The sequence below is a fragment of the Schistocerca piceifrons genome, chromosome 6 (genome assembly GCF_021461385.2).
Source record: "Schistocerca piceifrons isolate TAMUIC-IGC-003096 chromosome 6, iqSchPice1.1, whole genome shotgun sequence".
Classification (NCBI taxonomy): domain Eukaryota; kingdom Metazoa; phylum Arthropoda; class Insecta; order Orthoptera; family Acrididae; genus Schistocerca; species Schistocerca piceifrons.
This window is the reverse complement of record NC_060143.1, coordinates 436,886,441-436,910,799: the sequence shown is the minus strand read 5'-3', so window position 1 is coordinate 436,910,799 and position 24,359 is coordinate 436,886,441. Positions and strand designations below refer to the sequence as shown.

Sequence of the window (24,359 nt, the reverse complement as noted above, 5' to 3'; positions counted from 1 at the left end):
AACATTTGGCAAACCGAAAAAATCCCAGATGGCTGGAAGATTGCTCCAATCCATGCACTGTATAAAAAAGACAACACATCTGATGTAAACATCTATAGAGGGATCTCCCTCTTACAAGTCACCTACAAAATTTTGTCAGCTTGTCTCTTGAATACAGCACAAAGGCAACTAGAACCCTAATCAGCAGAATGTCAAGCAGGATTCAGACCAAACAGCTCATACTCAGAAAAAAGTTTTAACCTCAAAACCATGCTCAAAATGCCAGCCCTCAGACAAAAACCTCTAGCATGCACATGGATTTCAAAGAAGCATACAACTCGATAGATAGACCCTCACTATGCCAAATTTTAGAAAAGAGGGGACTAGATCCCCAAGCATGAGAACTTATAAAACAAACACTAACTGGCACAAAATCTAAAGTAAAATTTATGGGGGAAATCTCACAACCATTTGACATTCAAACAGGTGTTCAATGTCATCGTAGAAAAGGATATGGAAGAAGGGGAGAAAGAACTCAAGAAAAATGAGCTTTGGAAGCCAATTGTACTGTGCTTTCCCAAAAACAGCCTCTACATTCCATACCTTGCATTTGAGGATGATCTGGCAGTACTTACAGAGGACAATGAGACTTCCACCAAACAGCTCGAGACACTTTAAGAATGCGCAGAAAAAGTAGGGTTACAAATCTCATTTGAGAAAATTGAATTCTTTTGTTCAAACACAGAAATCATGAGCCTGAAAACAAAATACAGAGAAATCAGAAGGGTCCCATACTTTATATACCTCAGAGAATCCACCGAACTGACAGGCCTTGAAAAAATCTCTCAGCAAAATCACCTCCTAAAAGTAAAAAAAGCATTAGTGTTAGTCCAAAACATCTACAACAAAAAATCCATATCAAGACAGCCAAAAATTTGACACTACAACACAGTCATAAAACCAATGATCCTCTACACAAGTGAAATGATGAAGCTGAACAGCAAACATGAACTTGAAGAAATAGAAAAAGAGAGAAACATCATTACGAAAATTTCAGGAGTGAGACGTACACAAGACGTTTATAGGCTGCAATCAATCAGAGCAACAGAAAAGTTTTCAATCATCGAAACTGACATTAAGAATAGGCGAATGAAATTCTTTGGTCATCTCAACAGACTACCAGAAAAGTGACTAACAAAAAGGATAATAGACTATGTAAAATCACTTATGAAATCAACACCTTGGCTGAACAAAATCTGAAAGGACATAAACAACCCAAACACAAGACTAATTCACTTATTCACTTTGAGAGAGAGACAGCTTCAGATGCAAAGTAGACAAATGGGAAATTACATCAGAGCAGCCAAAACAAAAAACAGTACAGACCAAAGTGGTCAGAAAAATGTAAATAAGCCTTCTAGGAAAGAATGTAAGCCTACTGGAACAAGAAGAAGGATCTAAAGAAAAGCTGATTGAGTTATTTGCTTAACATCTTCCATTTACAGAGAGAATTTGCTAATAATAATAATAATAATAATAATAATAATAATATGTACAGTAACACAAAACTATTATTGAGTTACAATTACGATATTCTAAAATTTAATGTGTGAATTGGTAGTGTATAGTCTTCATAACAGTTCCATGCTTGTAACTGTCTAGTCTTCACAACAGTTCCATATTTGTAATTGTCTATTCTTCATTGGGTCAAGTTACTGATATCGCAGCTTCCCACTAAGTAAAGATTCTTTTTTTTGTTCTTTCACCAACTTCTATTGTGTGTGTAATGCAACTGATATTCCTTTGTTCAAACATTGTTTAAGCAAAAATATAAATGGTATGGGCTCAGATCCAAAGCTTACCTATAAAATTAAATACTCACCTATATTAAGAGAATGTAAATGATGCAACCCAGCAACTGCTTGGTGCAGAATGTCACGAGCAGAGATTCGACCAATGTGGAATCTACCCTCAACATAGTCTTGCAATGTTGCTGCACATAATTCCAGAGCAATATAACGAAAAAGGCGATCTTGTTCTGTGCAAAAGTAGCGAACTACATTTGGATGAGCATCTGACTCACGCAGAAGAGCCACCTCACGGTCTGCTACTGTGAAGCACTCGGGCAATATCCGCTTTACAGCTACAGCTCGCCGGTCAAATTCACCCCTAAAAGAAAAGGAGAAAAATGGGGTTCTCATCTGAGGTGTTACAATAGCATGAGACAGTGATAATTCTCAAAGTTGGGCAAAAAGAAGACAGAAACAACATAAAAGAAAAACTTGCAGACCTTAATATATATGACACAATTAGAAAATCTGTGACTAGATGTCAATGAGTACAATATATTTGAGTTGTTTTTCATGAATTATGACTGCACTCATCCATTCTCATTCAAAATTAACATCACCAACAAATTGTAACAAATATTTTTATTCATTTTTTCAATATGACCATTAGTCTCATTCAGATGTTTAATCAACCAACAAAACAGTGGGAAGTCCTTCTGCTACTATTTACATTCTGTACCAGGTCGGGAGGGTAGTTGCGGGATGCGAAAGCTGTTTTTAGGTTGTTGGTGTAATGATTCAGGGATTCCGGACTGGAGCAGATTCGTTTGCCACGAAGACCTAGGCTGTAGGGAAGGGACCGTTTGATGTGGAATGGGTGGCAGCTGTCATAATGGAGGTACTGTTGCTTGTTGGTGGGTTTGATGTGGACGGACGTGTGAAGTTGGCCATTGGACAGGTGGAGGTCAACGTCAAGGAAAGTGGCATGGGATTTGGAGTAGGACCAGGTGAATCTGATGGAACCAAAGGAGTTGAGGACCCCATTAAGTTTTATTTACATTCCCTCCGCAAACATGCCTTTGCCCTAGCCAGATTACGCTCCCATATTCTATTTTCTCAGGCTTGTCTGACATTTGGCATCACCCCCAAAGGCCTCACACTTAAAGTTCCCATCTCTGGCTGCAACCCTTCCTTCCATCAGTCCCTATACCAGTTCCAAACTGAACAATCCATTGCCCTCACCCACCTAATCCTTCACCTACACATCAACTCAGCCAATGAACACACCCGTCAACTCCTATCCTTAATAAAAGTCCTTAATCTTTCCTCTCCCACATCCACACCGGCATCCTCCTACAGGCCAACCGTAAATTAGAACAGCATGCCACCCTCCACCTCAAAAAACTATCCAATCTCCTGGTTTCCCACCTCCGGAAAGGCAACTCACTCACCCTTCACAACCTTTCCAGCAAACCTCAACCTCCTCTCATTGCACACAAACCCAGTCTCTCCCATCTACTCAATCTCCCACTTCCAGCTCCACTCCCTCCAAAACCTCAAAATTCCAATCAACACAATCTGGAACCACAACACCCTAATTCAGTAGTTAACCTTTCCTCCAAACCTCTCTCCCAATCCGAAACCTCTGTCCTATCCAAAGGCCTCACCTTCAGCCCCACTCCCAGATTCAACCAAACAGCCCTTGTCAAAGATTTACTGTCCTACACTCGTACTCTCTGCTGGAAGTATCACTTTGCCACGAAGAAAAGTATTTATGTACAGATATAGAAAAAGAGTGAGCAAGTTTATAAATCACAGGGTATTTGCACCGATACACATGCAGAGGATAAAGAGTTGATGAAAGACATGTAGTAGGTAAAGAAATTATGTGTTAAAAACAGTGCTCAGTAAATTAAAACTACACTGACAGTAACATGGGAACAGAACTCATACGACTTGATGTTAACATTCTTTGGACACACAAGGAAACACGAAGGAGGGAGAGAGGAGGGGAGGGGGGGGGGGGGGGGGGGGGATTACAGGACTTTTTAGTGTCTTGTTGGCAATGATGTTGGTCTTCAGCCTGAAGACCAGTTTGATGCCTCTTCCGTCAATAATTTGTCCTGTGCATGTCTCTTCATCTTTGCGTAACTACTGCAACTTATGAGCGTGTACTGAAAAGTAATGCCTCTACATTTTTTTTTATGTGTAAACTCTTTAACACTTTCTAAATAAAACAAACATTATTAACATTCTACATATTTATTCTTCATGTCTAGATATCTACTTCTCAACATAGTCACGATGGTGGTAACACATTTTTCCCAATGAGAGATCTGTTTGTTGATACCGTCACTGAACAGGGTGCGTGAGAAATCCCCTTACCCCCTGCAACCCTTGTTTAATAACAAATGTTATTATGCAGGTTGGTAGCTATGTCACTTCCTATCAATTGTTGGAATTCATGTTTACATGTTTCTGCAGTTGAAGTCGAGTTTTAATTTGTAGTCATGACAGATGTGAGCGATCATAGTTACACTACTGAGGAGCAATTAGTGACAATTGTGTGGGTGCATGAGCAATGCACACACTGGGCAGACAATGAGACTGATTATGGGAACATTTCAGGAAAGACTGAATAAGGCTCCACCATGAAAGGTAACACTTCTAAATTGGGAAAGATGTGCTTTTGCTTTTGACAGTGTTATAGACAGCTCATGGAATGGAAAGGAGAAGACACAAGAAGAGACATGCATTATAGTCTCTGCTTCAACTGAACAATTTCCAATGAATTCGACATGTAAACATGCTTCGGAACTCAGTACACTGAGGACAACGATGGAGATCACAAGAAAACGAGACCTTCACAGCAGACCTTTTTGACTGATGTTTGTAAATGAATTATTGGATACAGACTGGAATGCAAGTATTTTAGCACACTGTGCTTTGTGAACTCAATTTTCAAATGCAGTGAACCATGCTAAAGTTATGTTTTCAGATAATGTGCCATTTCTCACACCCCATGTGCTAGAAATATTGTCACTTGGGCCAAAGAGAATAGTCATCACACAGTTGAGTTAGAAAGAAACCCACTTCACATAATGATAAATGATACAGGCAGGGATGACATCACATTTGTCTGGACCATACATTTTTAAGGGACTCTGAATGGCACAAATTATCTGCACAAGTTAGAAACATGGTTAACACCTTAGCTTGAGGAAAAGGGTCTCACATAATGCATATGGTTGCAGCAAGATCAAATTCCTCCTCACTACACTCTTTCAGCATGTGAGTTCCTAAATGAACACTTTCCAGGATGGCGGACAGGTCTCATGGTTCATCAGCAACACTAGCTCCTCTGAAATAGCCACCAAGAAGTCCTGACCTCACCACACATGACAACTCATTATGGGGAGTCATTAAGACGTGTGTATCTGTAAGCTGTTATGCTACAAATGAAGAACTGAGCAATGCTGTTGAGGATACAGTTCACACTATAACACTGAACATACTCAAAAATATGTCAAGAAGAACATGGAAGTGTACAGAACGTAATACGTAAGTAACTTAATACTTAACTAACAATACTTAATACACAAGTAAGATGTCACTTAATATGTAAGCATACACTTAATGCTTAAGTACTTGTGCTGAAACAAATCAAATCAATGAGCACTCAATACTAAGGGGTATGGGGACTTCTCGCCCACCCTGTAGAATGTTTGACTCTGTTGATGGGGCCACAATCTCACCTCTGCTTGCACTGCATTATCACAATGAAAGTAACGTTTTGGAAACAGATGAAAATTGGATGGGGCCAAGTAGGAACAGTATGGAGGATGAACCATGGCAGTAAACCCAAGCCGCTGGATACCGCAGTGCTCTTGTGTTGTCTGGCACTGTTATGCTGACGAGGAGGGTGCTCAACGTGTAGACAATATCTTTGAATTCGAAACTCAATTACAGCACACTGTTTCTCACACATCAACATAATTACGTTACACACTGCCATGTTATACGCTGCAATTCTAAGCGCCTTAATGGAAGAGGGCTGCAAATATATAGGTGTGACATATAGAGACATAGAATGTTAATAGTTTTCACATAAAATACTTGGAGGCATTACTTTTCAGCATTAATTGGTACCTGGTTACTGCAGTCAAGTTTTGGTCTCCCTAAGCAATTTTTATCCTCACTCTCTGCTTCATTACCTAACTAATAGTTCCTTGATGCCTCAGGATGTGTCCTATCACCTGATCCGTTTTTAAAATCACATTGTGCCATAAATTTCTCCTTTCCCTATTCGATTCAGTACCTCCTCCGTAGCAATTTGATAAATCAGTCTAATCTTCTGCATTGGGACATTTGAAAAGTTTTTGTTCACGTCTTGTTTGAACTGTCTAACATCCACATTTCACTTCCAAATAAGGCTACACATCAGGAAAATACCTTCAGAAAAGAGTTCCTAACACTTACATTTATATTCAAAGTTAAAAAATTCTTTTTCTTCATAAATCCTTTTTTTGCTATTGCCAGTTTACTTTTTTATATTCTCTGTGTTAGTACTTTTACTGCCTCATTTCCGAATCTGATTTCCTCAGGCCTGCCTGACTTAATTGGGCACGTTTCATTACTTTTGTTGATATTCATCTTGTAACCTCTTCCCAAAACACTGCACACTCACTTCAACTGCTCTACCAAATCCTTCGCTGTGTCTGAGGGTTACAATGTCATCGTTAAATATCAAAGTTTTCAGTTTTTTCCCCTGAACTTTAATTCTCTTTCCAAATTTCTCCTCAGTTTTCTTCACAGATTGATCAATGACAAACTGAATAGCAATGGAGATAATCCAAAAGCCTGTCTCATACCCTGCTCAACTACTGGTTCCCTTTCAAGTTCTTTGCCCCTTGTAACTGCAGCCTTGTTTCTAAACAAGCTGTCGATAAAATTTTGCTCTGCGTATTTTATACCTACTATGTTCAAAAATTCAAAGAATGTATTCCAGTCTACTCTATCACAAGCTTTCTCCAAATCTAGAAATGTTATAAATGTAGATTGCCTTTTTTTCTGTCTATCTCCTAAGATAAGTTGTACAATCAGTATTGCCTATGTGTTCCCACAGTTCTGCAGAACTCAAGCTCATCTTCCTGAGGTCAACTTTAATCAGTTTTTCCATTTGTTATGTCAGTATTTCGCCATCATGACTTATTTAAGTGATAGTTTGGTAATATTTACACCTATCGGCACCTGTCTTCTTTCAAATTAGAATTATTATAGTCTTTTTGAATTCTAAGGGTATTGTACCTGTCTAATATATCTTGTGCACCAAGTGGAATACTTTGGCTCCATCCAGGCTCCAGGATCTCAATAATCCTGAGGGTTCTTTGTTTTGACTTAGGTCTTTCAATGCTCTGTCAGATTCTTCACACAGTATCATATCTCTCATCTCATCTTCATTTATTTCCCTTCTTTCTCTATAACACTGCTTAATCCTCTCCCTCTCTGTCCTCCCCCCCCCCCCCCCCCCCCCCCCCCACCACTCCCCTCCGAGCACATTCTGTACCTAGTAGCCCACCACCCTACCTCCGCACACTTCTCTAGCAGGACCACAACATTTTTCTTCATGCCTTTCTGCTACTCGTTCATCCTCCTTGCCAGACACCACGTATCCCCCTTACCCATCTGACCCTGCTACTCGCTACCATGACATTACAGGCCTGAAGGTGAGAATAGTCAAGTGTAGGCACGATGTCCATGTAAGAATGTACATGTATGTGTGTGTGTGTGTGTGTGTGTGTGTGTGTGTGTGTGTGTGTCACTTGACAAAAGATTTTGCCCGAAAGCTTGTATTTTCCATCAGTCGATCTCTAAATGTGTCTGTCTTCCACTCAATGCCTTCTCTATGTGGTGAGTAACAATCTATCCTAATGCATATTGTTACTCCATTCCAGATTTTTCATTGTTTGTATTCTCTTTCACCAGCTACATTTGATGCATTTCAAATTTTTTCTTTTTCTGGCAATTTCACAGAGGGGCTCTATCAAACAATGTACAGAATGTTAACATGATAAATAAAAAAGTGGCATGTTGTGAGTAATGTGACCCTAATTTCTTTTTAAGAACTTGGCTTCTCTTGAATTCCTTTTTATGACGTATAATGTAAACGGATTAAAAAAGAAAAACTCACCAAGCAGCAGCAGGAGAACACACACACAAAAAGGTTTAACTTTTACAAGCATTCGCAGCCAGTGGTCCCTTCTTCTGGCAGAAGAGTTGAAGAGGAAGGAAGAGGGGTGAAGGAGAACGACTGGAAGGGTTTTTGAAAAGGGTTTCAGTTCAGAAAAATCACCCAGAACCTTGAGTCAGAAGAGGCTTACTGGATGAGATGAGAAGGAAAGACAGATTGTTAGGGACTGCACCGGATGGGATTTGAAAACCTGAGAGCTTAAAGGTGGAAGATGGGGTAATATGCAAGACAGAGATTAGTACTAAAACGTAGTTCATGAGTTAAAAAGAATAAAAAGCTAAGTGCAATGTCTGTAACAGAGGTGGAATGGGAGGCGAAAAACACACGTCAGAAAATGAAAGATGTAGAAAACTAAAATCAGATGATGAAAGGAGTAGTTCCTGTGAAAATATGGTGAGATGGAAGGAATTAATGTAAATTAAGGCCAAGTAGGTGGCGAGAATGAAGGACATGTTGTAGTGCTAGTTCCCACCTGTGGAGTTCTGAGGAACTGGTGTCTGGGGGAAGAATCCAAATGGAGCGTGTAGTGAAATAGGCATCAAGGTCATGACTGTCATGTTGTAGAGCATGCTCCGCAACAGGCTATTGAGTATTGCTGGAATACACCCCCTGACCAGGCCCAGTCATTCTGACTGATAAGAACTTAACTTCTCTTGCAAGAAAGCAATGCAACGGCAGGTAGATAACTAGCAAGGATTTTGGAATTACCACTCAAACCTTGTAAAAGGAACAATTCGAGTATTCTTGTATGCTACCATAAGAGTAAAAAAAGCATACAGAAAAATGATTTGTCATAATGATACCAAATATATGAGTTATTGTTTCACTTTTGGTGATTTTAATGGAAAGACAACTGATGTGCTACAATTAACTGAACATACAGTAAATACTGCACAAGCTATATTGGGGCATGGAGCAATGTAACAAATTGATATCAACAAAAAATGTATTGGGGAGCGTGCACAGAGTCAAAGAGTGAGGATAGGAACCCACGCCTGGGAATGTCATCTAAAAACATGACGGCATCAAGCAGAAGTGACCGGAAAGTCATCAAATTAGCACAAACTGTCGCTAGGTTATAAGGCAGCAGACTGCAAGTGGTATTTCTAGCAACCACTATGATAACACACTGCTACTGAAGGATGCAATAATGAAGTTTAAAAGTCATTTGTGGGTTGATATTCTACACAACTGTTTCACTAGTACATCCCCTTACCTTACCAACAATAGCTACATAAGCCTATAAGTCATGACACAATTATTCACATTTCCAGCAACCTATAGAAACATGCAGATGAAGATGTCAAAAATGATGTTGATATTTCTGACAGACTATCATGGAGCCATCAAGAAAACAAAAATTGTTATTTATACTGGTAAGTCTCTTAAACATCCCTTAAGGTTCTCCTCTTTGATTGGCACTACAGAATATGATGAATGAATGAATTTTACAACATATTGAGCAGCATATATAAAATTCCAGTTTGACTAGAAACTGTAAACTGGGTTATAGACATATATTAATCTGTGGAAAAGAGAATAAATATTAATTTGTGGTCAAATCACCTGCCTTACTTACTCGAACAAAAAGTAATCAGAAAATGAATGGGTCCTTACTGGGGAATATGTAAATATAAAATGGCCATTTTTTTCAATCTGTCTTATTTGAAGAAGCAAGCATGTTATTTCTAATTAACTTCTGATGGAACACAATTTACAGCAAAAGTTAGGATATACACTGGCAAACAAAAATTTTATGCCAATTGTTGAAGTCATCCGAGTTAAAAGTCTACTGGTCTTCAGACTTATAAGTCACAATTAAAACTATAATAATATGATGAAAATAACACATACTAAAAATAAACAGCCTGCATATAAAGACTTTAATAAGAACAAAAGTAGTTTTGAGGATGTAAGCAGGAACAAATAACACTGCACTGAGAACAGGTATCTGACGTGTTGCATTTTTAGAGGTTAGTAGTTTACATGCCAGTTGAAATTTTGTTTTTTCATTTTTTGTAGTATTAGCTTAAATGCACATTGTCAAAACTTCTTCATCAAAGCAACCTTTGTGATATTTCAACATATGCCAGTATAATTTTGTTATACACTTTATATTGTTATCAATTTTTCATTACTCAAAGCGTGGTTGTCAAAGTCCGAGAAGTCAAGAACAGATTTTTGTCTTGTCAAGTAATACCAGGTGGTTATAACATACTTAAAGTGCAGCTAGACACAGAGATCCAGTGTGGGCTGTAATTATCATATAGCAGCTAAACTTGGTATGTATCCTAATGTGTTACTGCAGAACCGATTTAGCTGGGAAAAAATTATTTCCAATTTTGGTCACCAGATGCAAATTTGGTGCTTTGAATGGGAGAAAGACTTACAGAAGTGTTTCCATATGTAATGGATTAGAAATGGAATGTGGGCAGAAAATATCAAACATGTGTTTCAATATAAGCACCAGAGATACCGATGAGATGCTGCATATGTAAAAGGATAGGATAAACAGCTGCTCCCAGCAGTCCTGGTGGAATCTGAGCAACGTGTTCCTGTATACTGGCCTTCACATCAGGTTGTGTCTCTGGTAAACACGTTCTTTCAGACATTCCCAGAGTCAAAAGTAACATAGATTCAGCTAATGTGATCTTGCGGGACATGCATCTGAAGATGACATGTTTGTGGAAGGTTGCACTGAGCTGATCTTTCACTGACAAGTGACATGAGGTGTTGCCCAATCTTGTATGAAATTAGTGGTTTCCACACAGTTGTGCTCCTCCAAAGCATGAATCACATGCTGTATAAGGAGGTCTTGATAACGTGCAGACGTCGCAGAGCATCTGACAGGCAATATGCATCTCTTCACAGAAGAACAGGCTGAGAATAAAGGTGGACCACACAGTCATATCTGGTGAGTGCAGTGGCTCTTCATGCGCACCATGCAGTTTGACAGCAACTCAAATTCAGCAGGTCTGTGTATTTATTGCACCCTGCAGTGTACAATGTTCCTCATCATTTCATAGAATATTGCGTGGCCACATGTCATCATCATCATGAACCAAAGAGCAAATTCAGAATATTGGTGTGGATCATGAGGTTTCAGTTTTCTGCACTGCTTGGATCTCACTGAGGTACCAGTGTAAAAGACTGCAAAACTTTCTGTACTGTTGATCATGGGACAGGCAATTCTTGTGACACTGCCTGAGCATTAGCACTACCCAGGGCATGTGGTTGGTTGGTTGGAGAAGGGACCAAACTAAGAGGTCATCAGTCACTTAGATTAACTAAAACCGATAAAATCCCACATTAAAAGAGGGAACTACAATATCCATAAAATGTTAAACTATTGACAGGGAAGGAACGAAAAGGACAGAAGAAGAGGCGAGGGAAAGAAAGTGACTAATGACAGGGGTGTGAAGGAAGAAGCACAGGAGACAAGAGAGATGCTCAAGACATAACAGACCCCTTCAGGAAAGGAGTGGGAAGGCAGAGGGCCGGGGTGAACCACCAAGCCCACTTGAAGCCAATCCAGCCGGTGCGAAGGGGGGAGCGAGAGGGCCTGCCATCCCCTCCACTCACCAATAAGGTGGTAGGTCCCTCCCTTAAATAAAGCAATAAAAATCCCCATCACAAATAAAACATAAAACGAGATCTGCTGTTGTCAGCCAACACCAGGGGTAGCGAGGCTGTAAAGCTAAAATTCTGTCGCAGGGTGGCTAAGTTGGGGCAGTCCAATAAGATGTGAGCCACAGTCAACATCGATCCACAATGGCAGAGAGGGGGGGTTCTCACGACAGAGGAGATAACCATGAGTCAACTAAGTATGGCCGATGCAGAGTCAGCATAGGACGACAGAGGCCTTACGAGAGGCCCAGAAGGAGGACTGCCACGGAGTTGTAGAATCCTTAATCACCCTAAGCTTGTTTGGCGAAGAAAGAGTGTGCCATTCTGCATCCCTAAGGCCCAAAACCTGATGACATAATGCCGAGCGAATGTCTATTTCCAGAATGCCAATAGCAAGAGATGGACTGGTAGTAGCTAATTTAGCCAGTCAATAGGCAAGTTCATTGTCAGGAATCCCAACATGGCCTGGGGTCCAAATGAAAATCACCGAGTATCCATGTTGAGCAAGGAGAGAAAGAGAGTCCTGGATAGCGAAGAACAACGGGTGGCGAGGGAAGCACTGGCCAATAGCGTGCAAACCGCTCAATGAGTCACTACAGATAGTGAAGGATAGTCCTGAGCATGAGCGGATATGGTCCAGGGCGCGTAATTCTGCAGTAAAAACACTACAGCCATCGGGCAAGGAATGAAGTTCTGTGCGTCGCGCATAAGTGTAAGCAAAACCAGTGCGGCCAGAAACCATGGAGCCATCAGTATAAATCACTTCTGAACCCTAGAATGAACTGAGGAGACAGTAGAATTGGTGGCAAAGAGCCAGCGGAGGGACAGAATCCTTTGAATCAATTGAGAGATCAAGATAGAGCTGTGGCCGAGAGACACATTAAGGAGGGGTACATGTGTGAGTAGAGAAGAGAGGCAGTAAAGGGAATTGCTGGAGTTCAGAAAAGAGCGACTGAATGTGGACAGCCATGGTAAGCCCACATCGTGGCCGCCGCTGCGGCAGGGTCATCTCTGTGTCTGGATAAAGGAGACCATAATTAGGGTGCTTTGGCGTGCAGCGAATGCGGAGCGCATAAGATACCAGCTGTTGTTGGTGCTAAACTCGCAGTGGTGGAATCTCTGCCTCTGAGAGAAGGCCAAGTACGGGGCTAGTCTGGAAGGCACCAGTCACAAGTTGGACCCCACAGTGGTGGATGGGGTCTAGGATCTGCAGCATAGAAGGTGACGCAGAAACATAGACATGACTTCCATAGTCTAAACGAGACTGGACCAACGCTTGATACAATCGGAGGAGAACAGAGCAGCCTACACCCCAGGCAGTATTGCACAGACACCTAAGAACATTGAGATGGGACCAGCACGTCCTCTTCAGCTGGTGAAGATGAGGGAGCCATGTCAACTGGGCATTGACGACCAGACCCAAGAAGCGATGGGTGTCTACTACATCGAGGGGCTGGCCATTGAGGAACTGTTCTGGATGGGGATGGACTGTACGGCGATGGCAGAAATGCATGACAAATGTCTTGGCCGCCGAAAACTGGAACCCATGGGGGAGAGCCCATGAGTGCGCCCGGCAGATTGCCCCCAGTAGACGGCGTTCTGCAGCGCCCATTACTGAGGAAGTGAGGTAGATACAAAAATCGTCAGCATACAAAGAGGGGGACACTGTCGGGCCAACAGCTGTCACCAGGCCATTAATGACTATGAGAAAGAGAGACACACTCAGCACGGAACTCTGTAGAACCCCATTTTCTTGCTGGTACGGAGTACTGTAGGAGCAGCCAACTTGGATCCGAAAAGAGTGACAAGAAATGAAGTTACAGATAAAAATGGCCAGAGCAACATGAAGGCCCCATTTGTGAAGGGTGGTGAGGATGTGGTGGTGCCAGGTGGTGTCATAGGCCTTATGTAGATCAAAGAAGACTGCAAGGAGGTGTTGCCGATGGGCAAAAGCAGACTCCAGGTGCACCAAGTTATCCACCGTAGAGCGGCCACAGCGAAAACCACTCTGAGTCGATGACAAAAGGTCGCGGCATTCAAGGATCCAAAACAGCTGCCTACTCACCATGCGTTCAAGGAGCTCACAGAGGGTGTTAGTAAGGCTAATTGGACAGTAGCTATACAACTGAAGAGGTGGCTTCCCTGGCTTCAACACCGGAACAACAATGCTTTCCTGCCACTGGGTAGGAAAGACTCCCTCACTCCACAGACAGTTGAAGAGGGTTAGTATACGATGGTGGCAAGCCACCTGTAAGTGTTGGAGCATTTGGTAATGTATCCGATTTGGTCCAGGAGCCATGTCAGGGCAAAGGGCGAGGGCGCTGGCAAATTCCCACTCACTGAATGGAGCATTATATGGCTCCGAGCAGCAAGAAACAAAAGACAAAGGCAGTCTTTCCAAGCGCTCTTTCAGGAGAAGGAACGTGGGTGGATTCTGAGCCAATGCCGAAGTTTGAGCAAAGTGCTGAGCAAAATTTTCTGCTACAAAGTCCAGATTGGTAAGGACAACACCATGCACAGAAATTCCTGCAAGCCCGATGGGAGGACGGTGGCCAAAAATTTGCCTGAGTTTCACGCAGGGTTGTGAAGAAAGCGTGTGTGGTCCTATGGCAGCTTCATATCGCTTCCAGCAAATCCATTTCTGAAATTTGATTAGGTAGTGGGCCCGGGCACGGAGTTGTTTAAAGACCAAAAGAAGAGCAGTATAAGGGTGCCACTTGAAGTGTTGAAGAGCACGGCAGTGGTCTTTCATGGCTGCAGCAATTTCCGGAGTCCACCAAGGAACCATCTTCCGGTGCAGGGAACCTGAGGAAGAAGGGACTGTTGAAACAGCTGCTGAAAGGATGGCAAGAGCCAAAGTCTGAATAGATTCATCAACACTGTCATGTGGCAATACAGGGGGAATGGGAGCGGAGGAGAAGGCACCCCAATCAGCCTTAGATATGGCCCACCTGGGAGGGTGACGGAGCAAGAGACACTGAAGGAAGGTCAAAACAATTGGATAATGGTCGCTGTCATCATGGACTCCCCACTGAATGGAGGGAAGAAGGTCGGGACCGCAGATGGAGAGGTCAATGGTAGAGAAAGTGCCGTGCACCACACTAAAGTGTGGGAGCACCTGTGTTTAATAAACAGAGGTGAAGCCCTGCCAGAACAGCTTCAACTGTCCTGCCCAGGGCAGTAGTCGTGTGACTACCCCAAAGAGGGTTGGCGGCATTAAAGTACCCTAATAGCAGGAAGGGAGAAGGGAGTTGTTGAAGAAGGGTGGTGAGGGTATGGGATATGGGTGGCCTGTCAGGTGGGAGGTAGAGATTACAGATTTACAGATTGTGATTGTAATGGCCAGATGGACCCTGACAGCAATGGCTTCCAGAGTGGTATGGAGGGGAACCCATTTACTAACAATGTCCTTGTGGACCAAGGTGCAAACACCACCAGAAACCCGCAAAGGGCCAACTCGGTTCCGACAGAAAGCGTGGAACCCACAAAGGGCGGGTGGGTAAGAATTGACAAAATGGGTCTCCTGGAGCGCAATACAAGTGGCAGAGTGGAAGAAAAGAAGGGGCTGCAACTCTGGAAGGTGACGCAAATACCCATTACAATTCCACTGGAGGATTCTCAAGCCAGAGTCCAAAGGGGAAGTGAAGGGACCGGAGTCGGTCACACCGCCGAATTGCCATCCATCACCGATAAGGATGGGGTAATATCCATATAGGTGGGGTCAGGCTCTTGTTGGTTTATTGACTGGAGGAGGGGAAGGCTGCACCTCAGGGGGCACCGGAGGGTCCTTGCCCTTTTTCTGGCGTTTCTGCTTCTTTTCTTGGGAAGGAAGAGAAGGGCAGACTTCAGCGAGGGCGGGCACAGAATTACACTGAGCAATCTTGGCACCCACCGGCCGCGGATCGTGCTGCCGATGTGGAGCTGTAGATCGCCTTTCAGGGGGGTGCCGGGAGGAGGAGTCCCGGGAGGGAGCTCCAGTACTGGCGGCTGCTGAAGGAGGGGAGCACTTCCCCACGGTGGAGGGGGACCAGCACCCGAAGGGTTCGGTATGGGTACTGACGGGAAGGGGGAGGGGGAGTGGAGTAGGAGAGGGAGAGGGAGGAGGAGGTTGAAGGCATGGGGCGAATGGGGTGGGGCTGGGAAGAGGAGGGTGTAAGAGGGGGAATGGACAAAACGGAAGCAAAAGTAGAAGACAGACACAGGATGGAGCCAGTCATACTTTTGAAGAGCCTCAGTGTAGGTGAGCCGATCTAAGGCTTTGCACTCTTGAATCCTTTTTTATTTCACAAACACTGGGCATACAGGCGAGCATGAAGAAAGCTGTCCATGACAATTTACACACACTCATGGAGGGGGCGCCCACAGTCACCGCAGAAGGGATCAGTGGTGCAGCGGGAAGTGTGTCCAAACCATAAGCATTTAAAGCATCTCATTGGTGGTGGAATATAAGGTTTTACATCACACCTTGACCTTCTTTGGGAGGACATCCCCCTCGAATGCCAGGATAAAGGCGCCCGTAGCAGTGCAATTGTTTGCAGTGCCTCACTGCACACGGTGGATAAAACGAACCCCTCGCTGCTCGAGTTTAGCACGGAGCTCCTCGTCAGTTTGGAGAAGAAGATTTCAGTGGAAAATTATGTCCTGTACAGAGTTCAAAGATTGGTGGGGCATGAAAGAGACTGGGACATCACCGAGATGGTCACAAGCATGCAGGGCGTCAGATTGGACAGCAGAATATGTCTTTATGAGCAAAGCACCGGACCGCATTTTACTCATCAATTTCACTTTGCCATACTTATCTTCAATTATCTCCATGAAAAACAAAGGCTTGGTCATGGCAAAACTTCCGCCATCTGCCCTAGTACAAACCAGGTACTGAGGGAAAGGTTTCAACCCAAGTCGGTGAGCTTGACCTTCCTCCTATGGGGTGGCCAGGGAGGGGAAGGGGCACCACCAAGCCACAGCAAGGGCCATCTGGCATGGCGGCCATTGCTTGGAGTCCTGGTGCCCCAAAGTGATGAGCATCGTCTCCTGGGCATACACAAGGTGTTAACAGCTCAGGTACTAGCAGTGTGATCCCTGTGGTTTCAGGGGGCTCAGCCAAGTGGGTACTTAACAGCCCCACCACACGGACTGGCTACTGTGCTAGTGACCTAGCAGGAGGGGGCCAGGGTGCAAAGGGAAAGGGAAAGGGGAGGGGAGAGGGAGAGGAACCTGAACCATGGAAGCTAGGTATGGAGTTCATCCCCAAATGGCTCACACTGAACGGAAAATTTTGGGAATGGAGGTCAAACCCCAAGGGGAACAAAAATGCCAAAAAGGAGATGGAAACAGCAAACTAAACAATGGCACAGACCAAAACAAAGCCAGGAGGATAGCCAAGCTGACATACAGAAGTCCACTAAGAGGGAAAAGAGGGGGCAGGGACAAAGGAGTAAGGATAGGGAGGGAGAGGAACATGGAGGGTAATGCAGCCTGGAAAGGAAAGGAGACTGCAATAGCTCCGGGCCCCGTGCGCGTCACACATGTACCCAATGAAAGGACTGTGGGCCCCCCCATGTGCTGCATGGTCAGTTAGAGTAACAGCAATCTCATCAATAACTTCCACTGGGATACAAAACCCTCCTCTTCCCTGTGTTTTTCAATTTCATTATCACCTTGTTTAAACCATTTAATGACATCTGGCCTCTGCTCTGACCTTTCAGCCAGCAATACTCTCACAACGCAGCACTTTGATTGCTGCCGTTCATGTAAAACAGCTTCACTAACTGCGCACAGTCTTTATTTGTTATAGCCATACGTTCACTCATGTTATGGCTTGTTAAATGACAGTGTGGATGTCAAAGCTTTATACAAACAGTGTACAACACTAGATTTGCACCTGAGGGCCAAAACGAAACTAATTTTTGCTAGTGTAGATCGGTTCCACATTAATGCATTAACATATTTAACAAGTTTCACTGCCATATAATGACAGCCCACACTGGACCTCTGTGAGTAGCTGCACATTAATTATAACTACCCGGTGCATGCAGTTTGTACAACTGCACATATTTTCCAAAACTATCATGGGATTATTGAAGAGTTAGCCATATTTAACATACAGAACTCTTTATCCAACAGCATCTTTATAGAAATGTTGCTGTCTGTTAACAGTAAGTGCAGTGATGGGAGAACTAGTGATGGCTAAATGATCGCACTCAACTGAAATAGTGCACGAGTTGCATGTGCTTGCCTGCACTATCATTCAAGTCAGCAACAATTTTATTTAAAAATGCTTGCCACTTGTGAATTATGACACACTTTAGCACATAAACTTTCTCCATCTCATGCTCCAGTCACATACACTGTCACTGCTTGTCAGATATAACATTTTATTACACAATATTGATCAAAAGTTTGACTTTTTTAACAGACTGAATAATGAATCATCATATAAAGTCATCACTATTACTATGTTCTTACATACTGCATCTGATACAGCACAAATCTTCTGAAGCAAGTTAGTGTCTGAATTTTGTGAGAATGCAAAACCTAGGCAATTCATTCACTGGAGAACGAAAGAAAATTACTAACTACAAAAATAATTAACATTTAAATAGTTTGGAAATGAATCAGTGAAGATACAAAGTAACTGTCTGTACTCTTCAGGAATTCTGTACTTTTTAATAGAGTAGTGCCAAAATTTATGGGCGAACAAAGACTGGCCAATAATAATGACTGATGCAGGAAGAGTTCAAAGCAATATTATAAAAAGCAAAACTAACTTGTAAACGAATGTTCCTTCGCAGCCTTTTCCAAGTATCTGCTCTCTGTTGAAGATAATCTTTCCAACTCTTATGTTGCCAGCACCAACATCTTCTGCTTCTGCTGTCACAATATGTGAATTGCTGTCACTACTTGATACATTACTTATATTTGATCCTTGTGACAAACGTAAATATTCACGATCCTAAGAAAAAAAGAAAAATTATATAATGCAATAATTACGAGGTTCATAATTCAGAATTCTAACAGATTACACAGTAGTTTTATATACAGAACAGCAACATCAAAGTCAGCTATATTCAACAGGTTTGAAATTAAGTACTCAAACTTACCTGAACTCTCAAGTAAATCAGTATAATGACTGAAGCAACAAGCAGAATTACTGTAAACTTTAAACCCACATTTTCTTGTTGGCGGAGCCATGACTTTGCAATGGTGTAAGACAGTAGTGGAAACTCCTGTGATAAAACAAAGGATGTCCTTCCTGTAGATAATTTATCATATAATTCCTCCAATTTTTCTTTGAAGTCATCTAATTTTGTTGTTTGTATTCCAATTGATATAAAAGGTAAGTGACTGTTATTTAGCCTCTTGGTGGCCTCAGTGCTTGGGGCATTTCCCTCAAAAGCTACAGTTATATTTGTTTTATTGTGACCAACAATATGATGTGTATCAATTGCACTTATGTCAGTTCTGCCTGTAATCCTCATTACAGTTTCACTGTATTCTGGGACCTTGTGATGGCCTGAAATAAGTAACTTCAATAAATGTCATTCCATTTTTTTCACTCTATTTGTACACAAATTACTATAAAATGTAAACAAAAATTGTCAAACACGTAAATTACCATCCGAAATATCAATGAAACTCTTTCATTATCAGGAAAACAACGACTTACGACAGAGAATTGAAACAACAAGGCAATCAGGCTTTCCATTTCATGTTCTGTCATGAGAGAAGAAAAATTAAAGTTCAATGCACAATGGACAAGGATGCTCTTCCAGTCCCCCCCCCCCCCCCCCCCCCCCGACATATATTTGTCTGTGTCTAGTGTTATCAAATGTGTGTGAGAATGTGTTTGAAATGTTTGTGAATTGTGTAACTGAATGGGATATGGGGACCAGATTAGCATTCACAAAGTCTGATGTGGAAAACCTTCTAACTGGCTGGTACACCGGCCCTTGACGTTAATCTGTGGATTCAATCTGAGGCTGGTGCATCTCTTTGAATCTCCTGGCCGACTACACTGTATCAGAGATGTAGCTCAACTTCTCCACCCGTTTAATTTTGAATGCATTTTTCTTCCTTTCTGATTCTTGTCATTTATCTTGGAATAACATGATCAACCTGAAAGCTTAAATTTTATTATTTTTACTGGGGGTCTCTCTCACAGCTGTCATATCTTTGTTTTACTAAACATACAGCTTTTCTCACCTCTCAGACAATTCAAAAAAGTTACAGAATACTTACTTGTCAAATCTCTAAGGGTATGGACTTGAAAAAGCAATTATACTGCACTCTCCTGACCAGCTACTGATTATTCCAATAAAATATGGTTACATTATTTTATTCTACCTTGGTCACATCATCTGCACAGTGATAGGACAATCTCTTATTCTACAAATAAATTAGACACTTTTTTCCAACACAATAAACATTTCACATGTTAAAGAAAGACTAAAAAGTACCTTTTTTCTGAAACGTTGAAGCATGTACTGTGCAGTACTGAAATCTGGAAAACTTAGAAAGGGGAAGGACACCTAATGAAAGTACTATAGAATGAATCCACATCCTGTTACAGTCCTAGATGTGATGTGTACACGGCACAGCTTTTGATTCATGCTAAAATATGATTTATCATAGATGGAAAAAGCAGCTATGTTTTAAGTACATGTTAAGTTCATCCCAATATTACCCCTTCTTTCTTCTTCAGTTGTTTACAAGGAAATCCTTTGGAAAACTATGCATTATACAATTGTAATTCCATATGGTTTAGCTCTCTGTCTTCTTTTGCATTCTTACGTAGTTCAAGTTTGGTACACTTTTCTCTTTTTCTCTCCGAGTAGCAGTCAAACATTGATCCTGACCATCTTCTTGTGACTGATCTTATTAATACAGCCAACACCAACATCTGTGCTTACCACTTTACTTCACTGAGTGGTCAACACAGCTGACTGCCAGGTAGGAGACCTGGGTTCGGTTCCTAGCTGAGTTGGAGATTTTAACCGTTCGGGGACTGGGTGTTATGTTGTCCTCATCATCACTACGCCATCTGGTATCTGTGTCATCCCATGCGCTTATGATACAATACAAAATGTTCAGTGTTGACGATCAAACTGCGGAGGGTTATTATGTTCCTTGCCTTCTGTGTTATTTAATTAGATGTTATATGATCTATGAGAGCACAATTTCATTCAAAACTGTCCAGCACTGCCTAATGTGGGACATCAAAACTGTATTTGTACATTCCTCAGCTGTCATAGTGATTAGGACTAAGATCTTTTACACACAATGGATTATAAAGTTTCCATTTTAACCGTATATAACACCTTTTAAAGGTTGTTCAACATCATCCCTCAAGTTGTGTTAATACTAGGCAATGCAAAATATGTAAATAGGCATACAAATGCAAGACAAGACTCATACTGTGAATAACAAGTTAGTTTGCTATTTGTTATACATAACAAATGTAACAGTGGCCCAAACTACAATTTTTCTTACAGCATTCTTAATCTCTCATTCTTTTCACTGCAAGTTGCATTCAATATACTAATAATCTGCTGTGCAAAATGGGCCAGTCTCATGCATATTAACAAGGGGCATTTCAAATTATGGAAGGAGTTAAGATTATCATGCACTGTATAGATGACATATTGAGCAATGAACAGATATATAAATAAGACTGAAATTGTCACTAACCCCTTTTAGACCGTGTTTTTACACAGATGTAATTCTATACTGCCTCGGCTAGCTATAGTGTCCCACTGCTGCAACCTGACTGAGCCATGTTGCTATCCTTACCTCTTTCATTATCTGTATTCCACCCAGGACTTTCCAGTAAGATATTAATGTTTAGTTATCAGATCATCAGTTCAGATGAAATCTATATAAAGTTTAAATAAATAAATCAAATTTCTCCCTGAAACTTTTGCCCTTCTAAGTTTTAAGGTATGAAGGTGGTACAACTATACAACCAGAGATAAGTTATCATAAAAGCATGAAACTTACTCTGATATGGTTTGCAAAATGATTAAGTTTCAGACCAATGCAGTCACATAACTAACAATCAGTTCTCTGGGAAGTAATAATGAGCTGCAAAAACTATGGAATGAAGCAATTTAAGAAATTGAAGTTCTGGTAGGGTACCTGTGAGGTTACTTTACTTCAGGTCTTGGTGGCAGATACTAATAAGCTAACTGTCGAGTGACAATATTTTATACATGCATGATACACAATAATACACTAGAGTGTCCAAGCATTATATTTTATTGCTCAAAAGCAGCACCAAGAATATGCAAAAGCCACAATCAATCCTGTTGCATGTTGCACAGCCTGATGTAATAACAGCCCATCATAACAAACTACCCTAGAAGGAAATACAGGTATTTACTTTGCAGTTCATATAAATTTCTTACTGCTAAACGTGTCTTGTGATGAAAATATCACAAACAATGTCTGTTTTTGCAAGATATGATTATTCTGAGAAGATTATTTTTCACAGCTTTAATTTCTGAGTCCTTTTTCCAAAACCACCTCACAATACACAAACATATAAATCCAACACAGTCACTTCCCTTTCTTCTATTACTGATAAAATGTTTGTTACTTACCAATAGTTACTCTAGGCAGACTCTGAAATGTTACATCTGCTTCTGGAGCTTTTGTTTTAGGGATGTTGGCATCAGAGCTTGCCTCTTCCGTGTCCAAACTTGGTCCTTCAAGTAATGGTAAACCCAAATGTGCAATTGTTGCTGTACTTTGGTCCACCAAAGATGGTAATGCATACATGCCATGCAAATGCTCACCAACATAGAGTGTTGGGCTATTAAAGTAAACAGGAAGATTAGTAATAAACTGAACAGTGATCTGATGTTTATACTGTAGACACTAGAACAAGTCATAAAATTAATGCTCAAGGGAACACAGTGACATCACAGATTTTGTGTCTGTTACACTGGCACATGTTACACTGGACCAAGTCATAAAATTAATAGGCAAGGGCAGACACTGACATCACAGATCTTGTGGCTGTTATACTGGCACATGTTACATAGTAATGCAAGCCACATTGCAGCCTGGTATGAGACGTAAGTTAGTTTATATAGCTTTTTAGTGGAATAGTGTTGTGTGTGTTTAGCTGAAATGGATAGATGAGGATAGTAAGCTGTCAGAATGTTGACTTGTGTATATTGTTTAGTATCAAAGGAAATTCTTCAATATATGGTCAGAGGTTATAAGACATCTGCTCCCTCATTTTTATCAGTTGACACACGGGCCATAATTTTCCTGAATATGGTTCACACGATAAAAAAAAATTGTAACCAAGATAAAAACATAATATATGGTATTGGAGAACTGGTGGTTAAAGCTGGATCAAATAGTAGAAGCCATAGAAATATCAGAAGAAATGGTGCAGCACATTTTACATTAAAAATTAACTATGAGAAGACTTTGTGCAAGGTGGGTGTCATGTTTATTGAATGCTCAACAACAGCAAGCTTCTCAATAATCCAACAGAAATAATGTCCATCACCAACAGAAATAATGTCCATCATAAAATCTTTAAAATCAAAAACATCTAGTGAGTATGATGAAATATCAACAAAGTTAATTAAAGAATGTGATTCTGAGCAAGTAACATATTAAGCTATCTGTGTAACCAATCGTTTATCAGTGGAATATTTCCTGAATGGCTGAAATATGCTGAAGTTAAGCCACTGTTTAAGAAGGGAGATAAAGAAATAGCATCAAATTTCCGTCCAATTTCACTGCTGCCAGCATTCTCAAAAATTTTCGACAAAGTAATGTACAGTTGTCTTTATAACCATCTTATCTCAAATAACATACTGTCAAAGTCACAGTTTGGATTTCTAAAATGTTCTGATATTGAGAAGGCTTTCTACACTTACAGTGAAAATGTGCTTAATTTATTAGACAAAAAATTGCAGGCAACTGGTATATTTTGTGATCTGTCAAAGGCATTTGACTGTGTAAATCACAATATCCTTTTAAGTAAACTAGAATATTATAGTGTAACAGGAAATGCTGCAAAATGGTTCAAATCTTATATCTCTGGCAGGAAACAAAGGGTGTTATTAGGAAAGAGACATGTATCAAGCTATCAGGCATCATCCAACTGGGAACTAATTACATGTGGGGTCCCACAAGGTTCCATTTTGGGGCCCTTACTTTTCTTGTGTATATCAATGATCTTTCATCAGTAACATTACCAGATGCCAAGTTTGTTTTGTTTGCCGATGATACAAACATTGCAATAAATAGCAAATCAAGTGTAGTCTTAGAAAGATCAGCCAATAAAATATTTGTGGACATTAATCATTGGTTCCTAGCCAATTCTTTGTCACTAAACTTTGAAAAAACACACTACATGCAGTTCAGAACTTGTAAGGGGTGTCCCAAGAGTATATGTCTAACATACGATGACAAGAAGATAGAAGAAGTGGACAATGTTAAATTCTTGCGATTACAGCTTGATAATAAATTCAACTGGGAGGAGCACACCACAGAACTGCTGAAGCGTCTTAACAAATCTCTGTTTGCAATGCGAATTTTGTCAGACATAGGGGATATAAAAATGAAAAAGCTGGCATACTATGCTTACTTTCATTCCATAATGTCATATGGGATTATTTTTTGGGGTAATTCATCAAACCAAGCTAAAGTTTTCCGGGCACAAAAACGTGCTGTAAGAGTTATATGTGGTG

The 24,359-nt window shown here is 41.2% G+C and overlaps 1 protein-coding gene across 1 annotated transcript in view; it reads right to left on the bottom strand.

The window, feature by feature from the left end:
• Window positions 1–24,359, bottom strand: part of LOC124802734 (serine/threonine-protein kinase/endoribonuclease ire-1) — a 146,566-nt gene that overhangs the window by 38,162 nt on the left and 84,045 nt on the right. The window contains exons 8-11 of the mRNA XM_047263706.1: window positions 22,245–22,456; window positions 18,747–19,159; window positions 18,414–18,598; window positions 1,862–2,148 (exon numbers count right to left, since the gene is read on the bottom strand). Of these exons, the coding sequence (XP_047119662.1) occupies window positions 1,862–2,148; window positions 18,414–18,598; window positions 18,747–19,159; window positions 22,245–22,456 (1,097 nt within the window). The remainder of the gene's footprint in view (window positions 1–1,861; window positions 2,149–18,413; window positions 18,599–18,746; window positions 19,160–22,244; window positions 22,457–24,359) is intronic.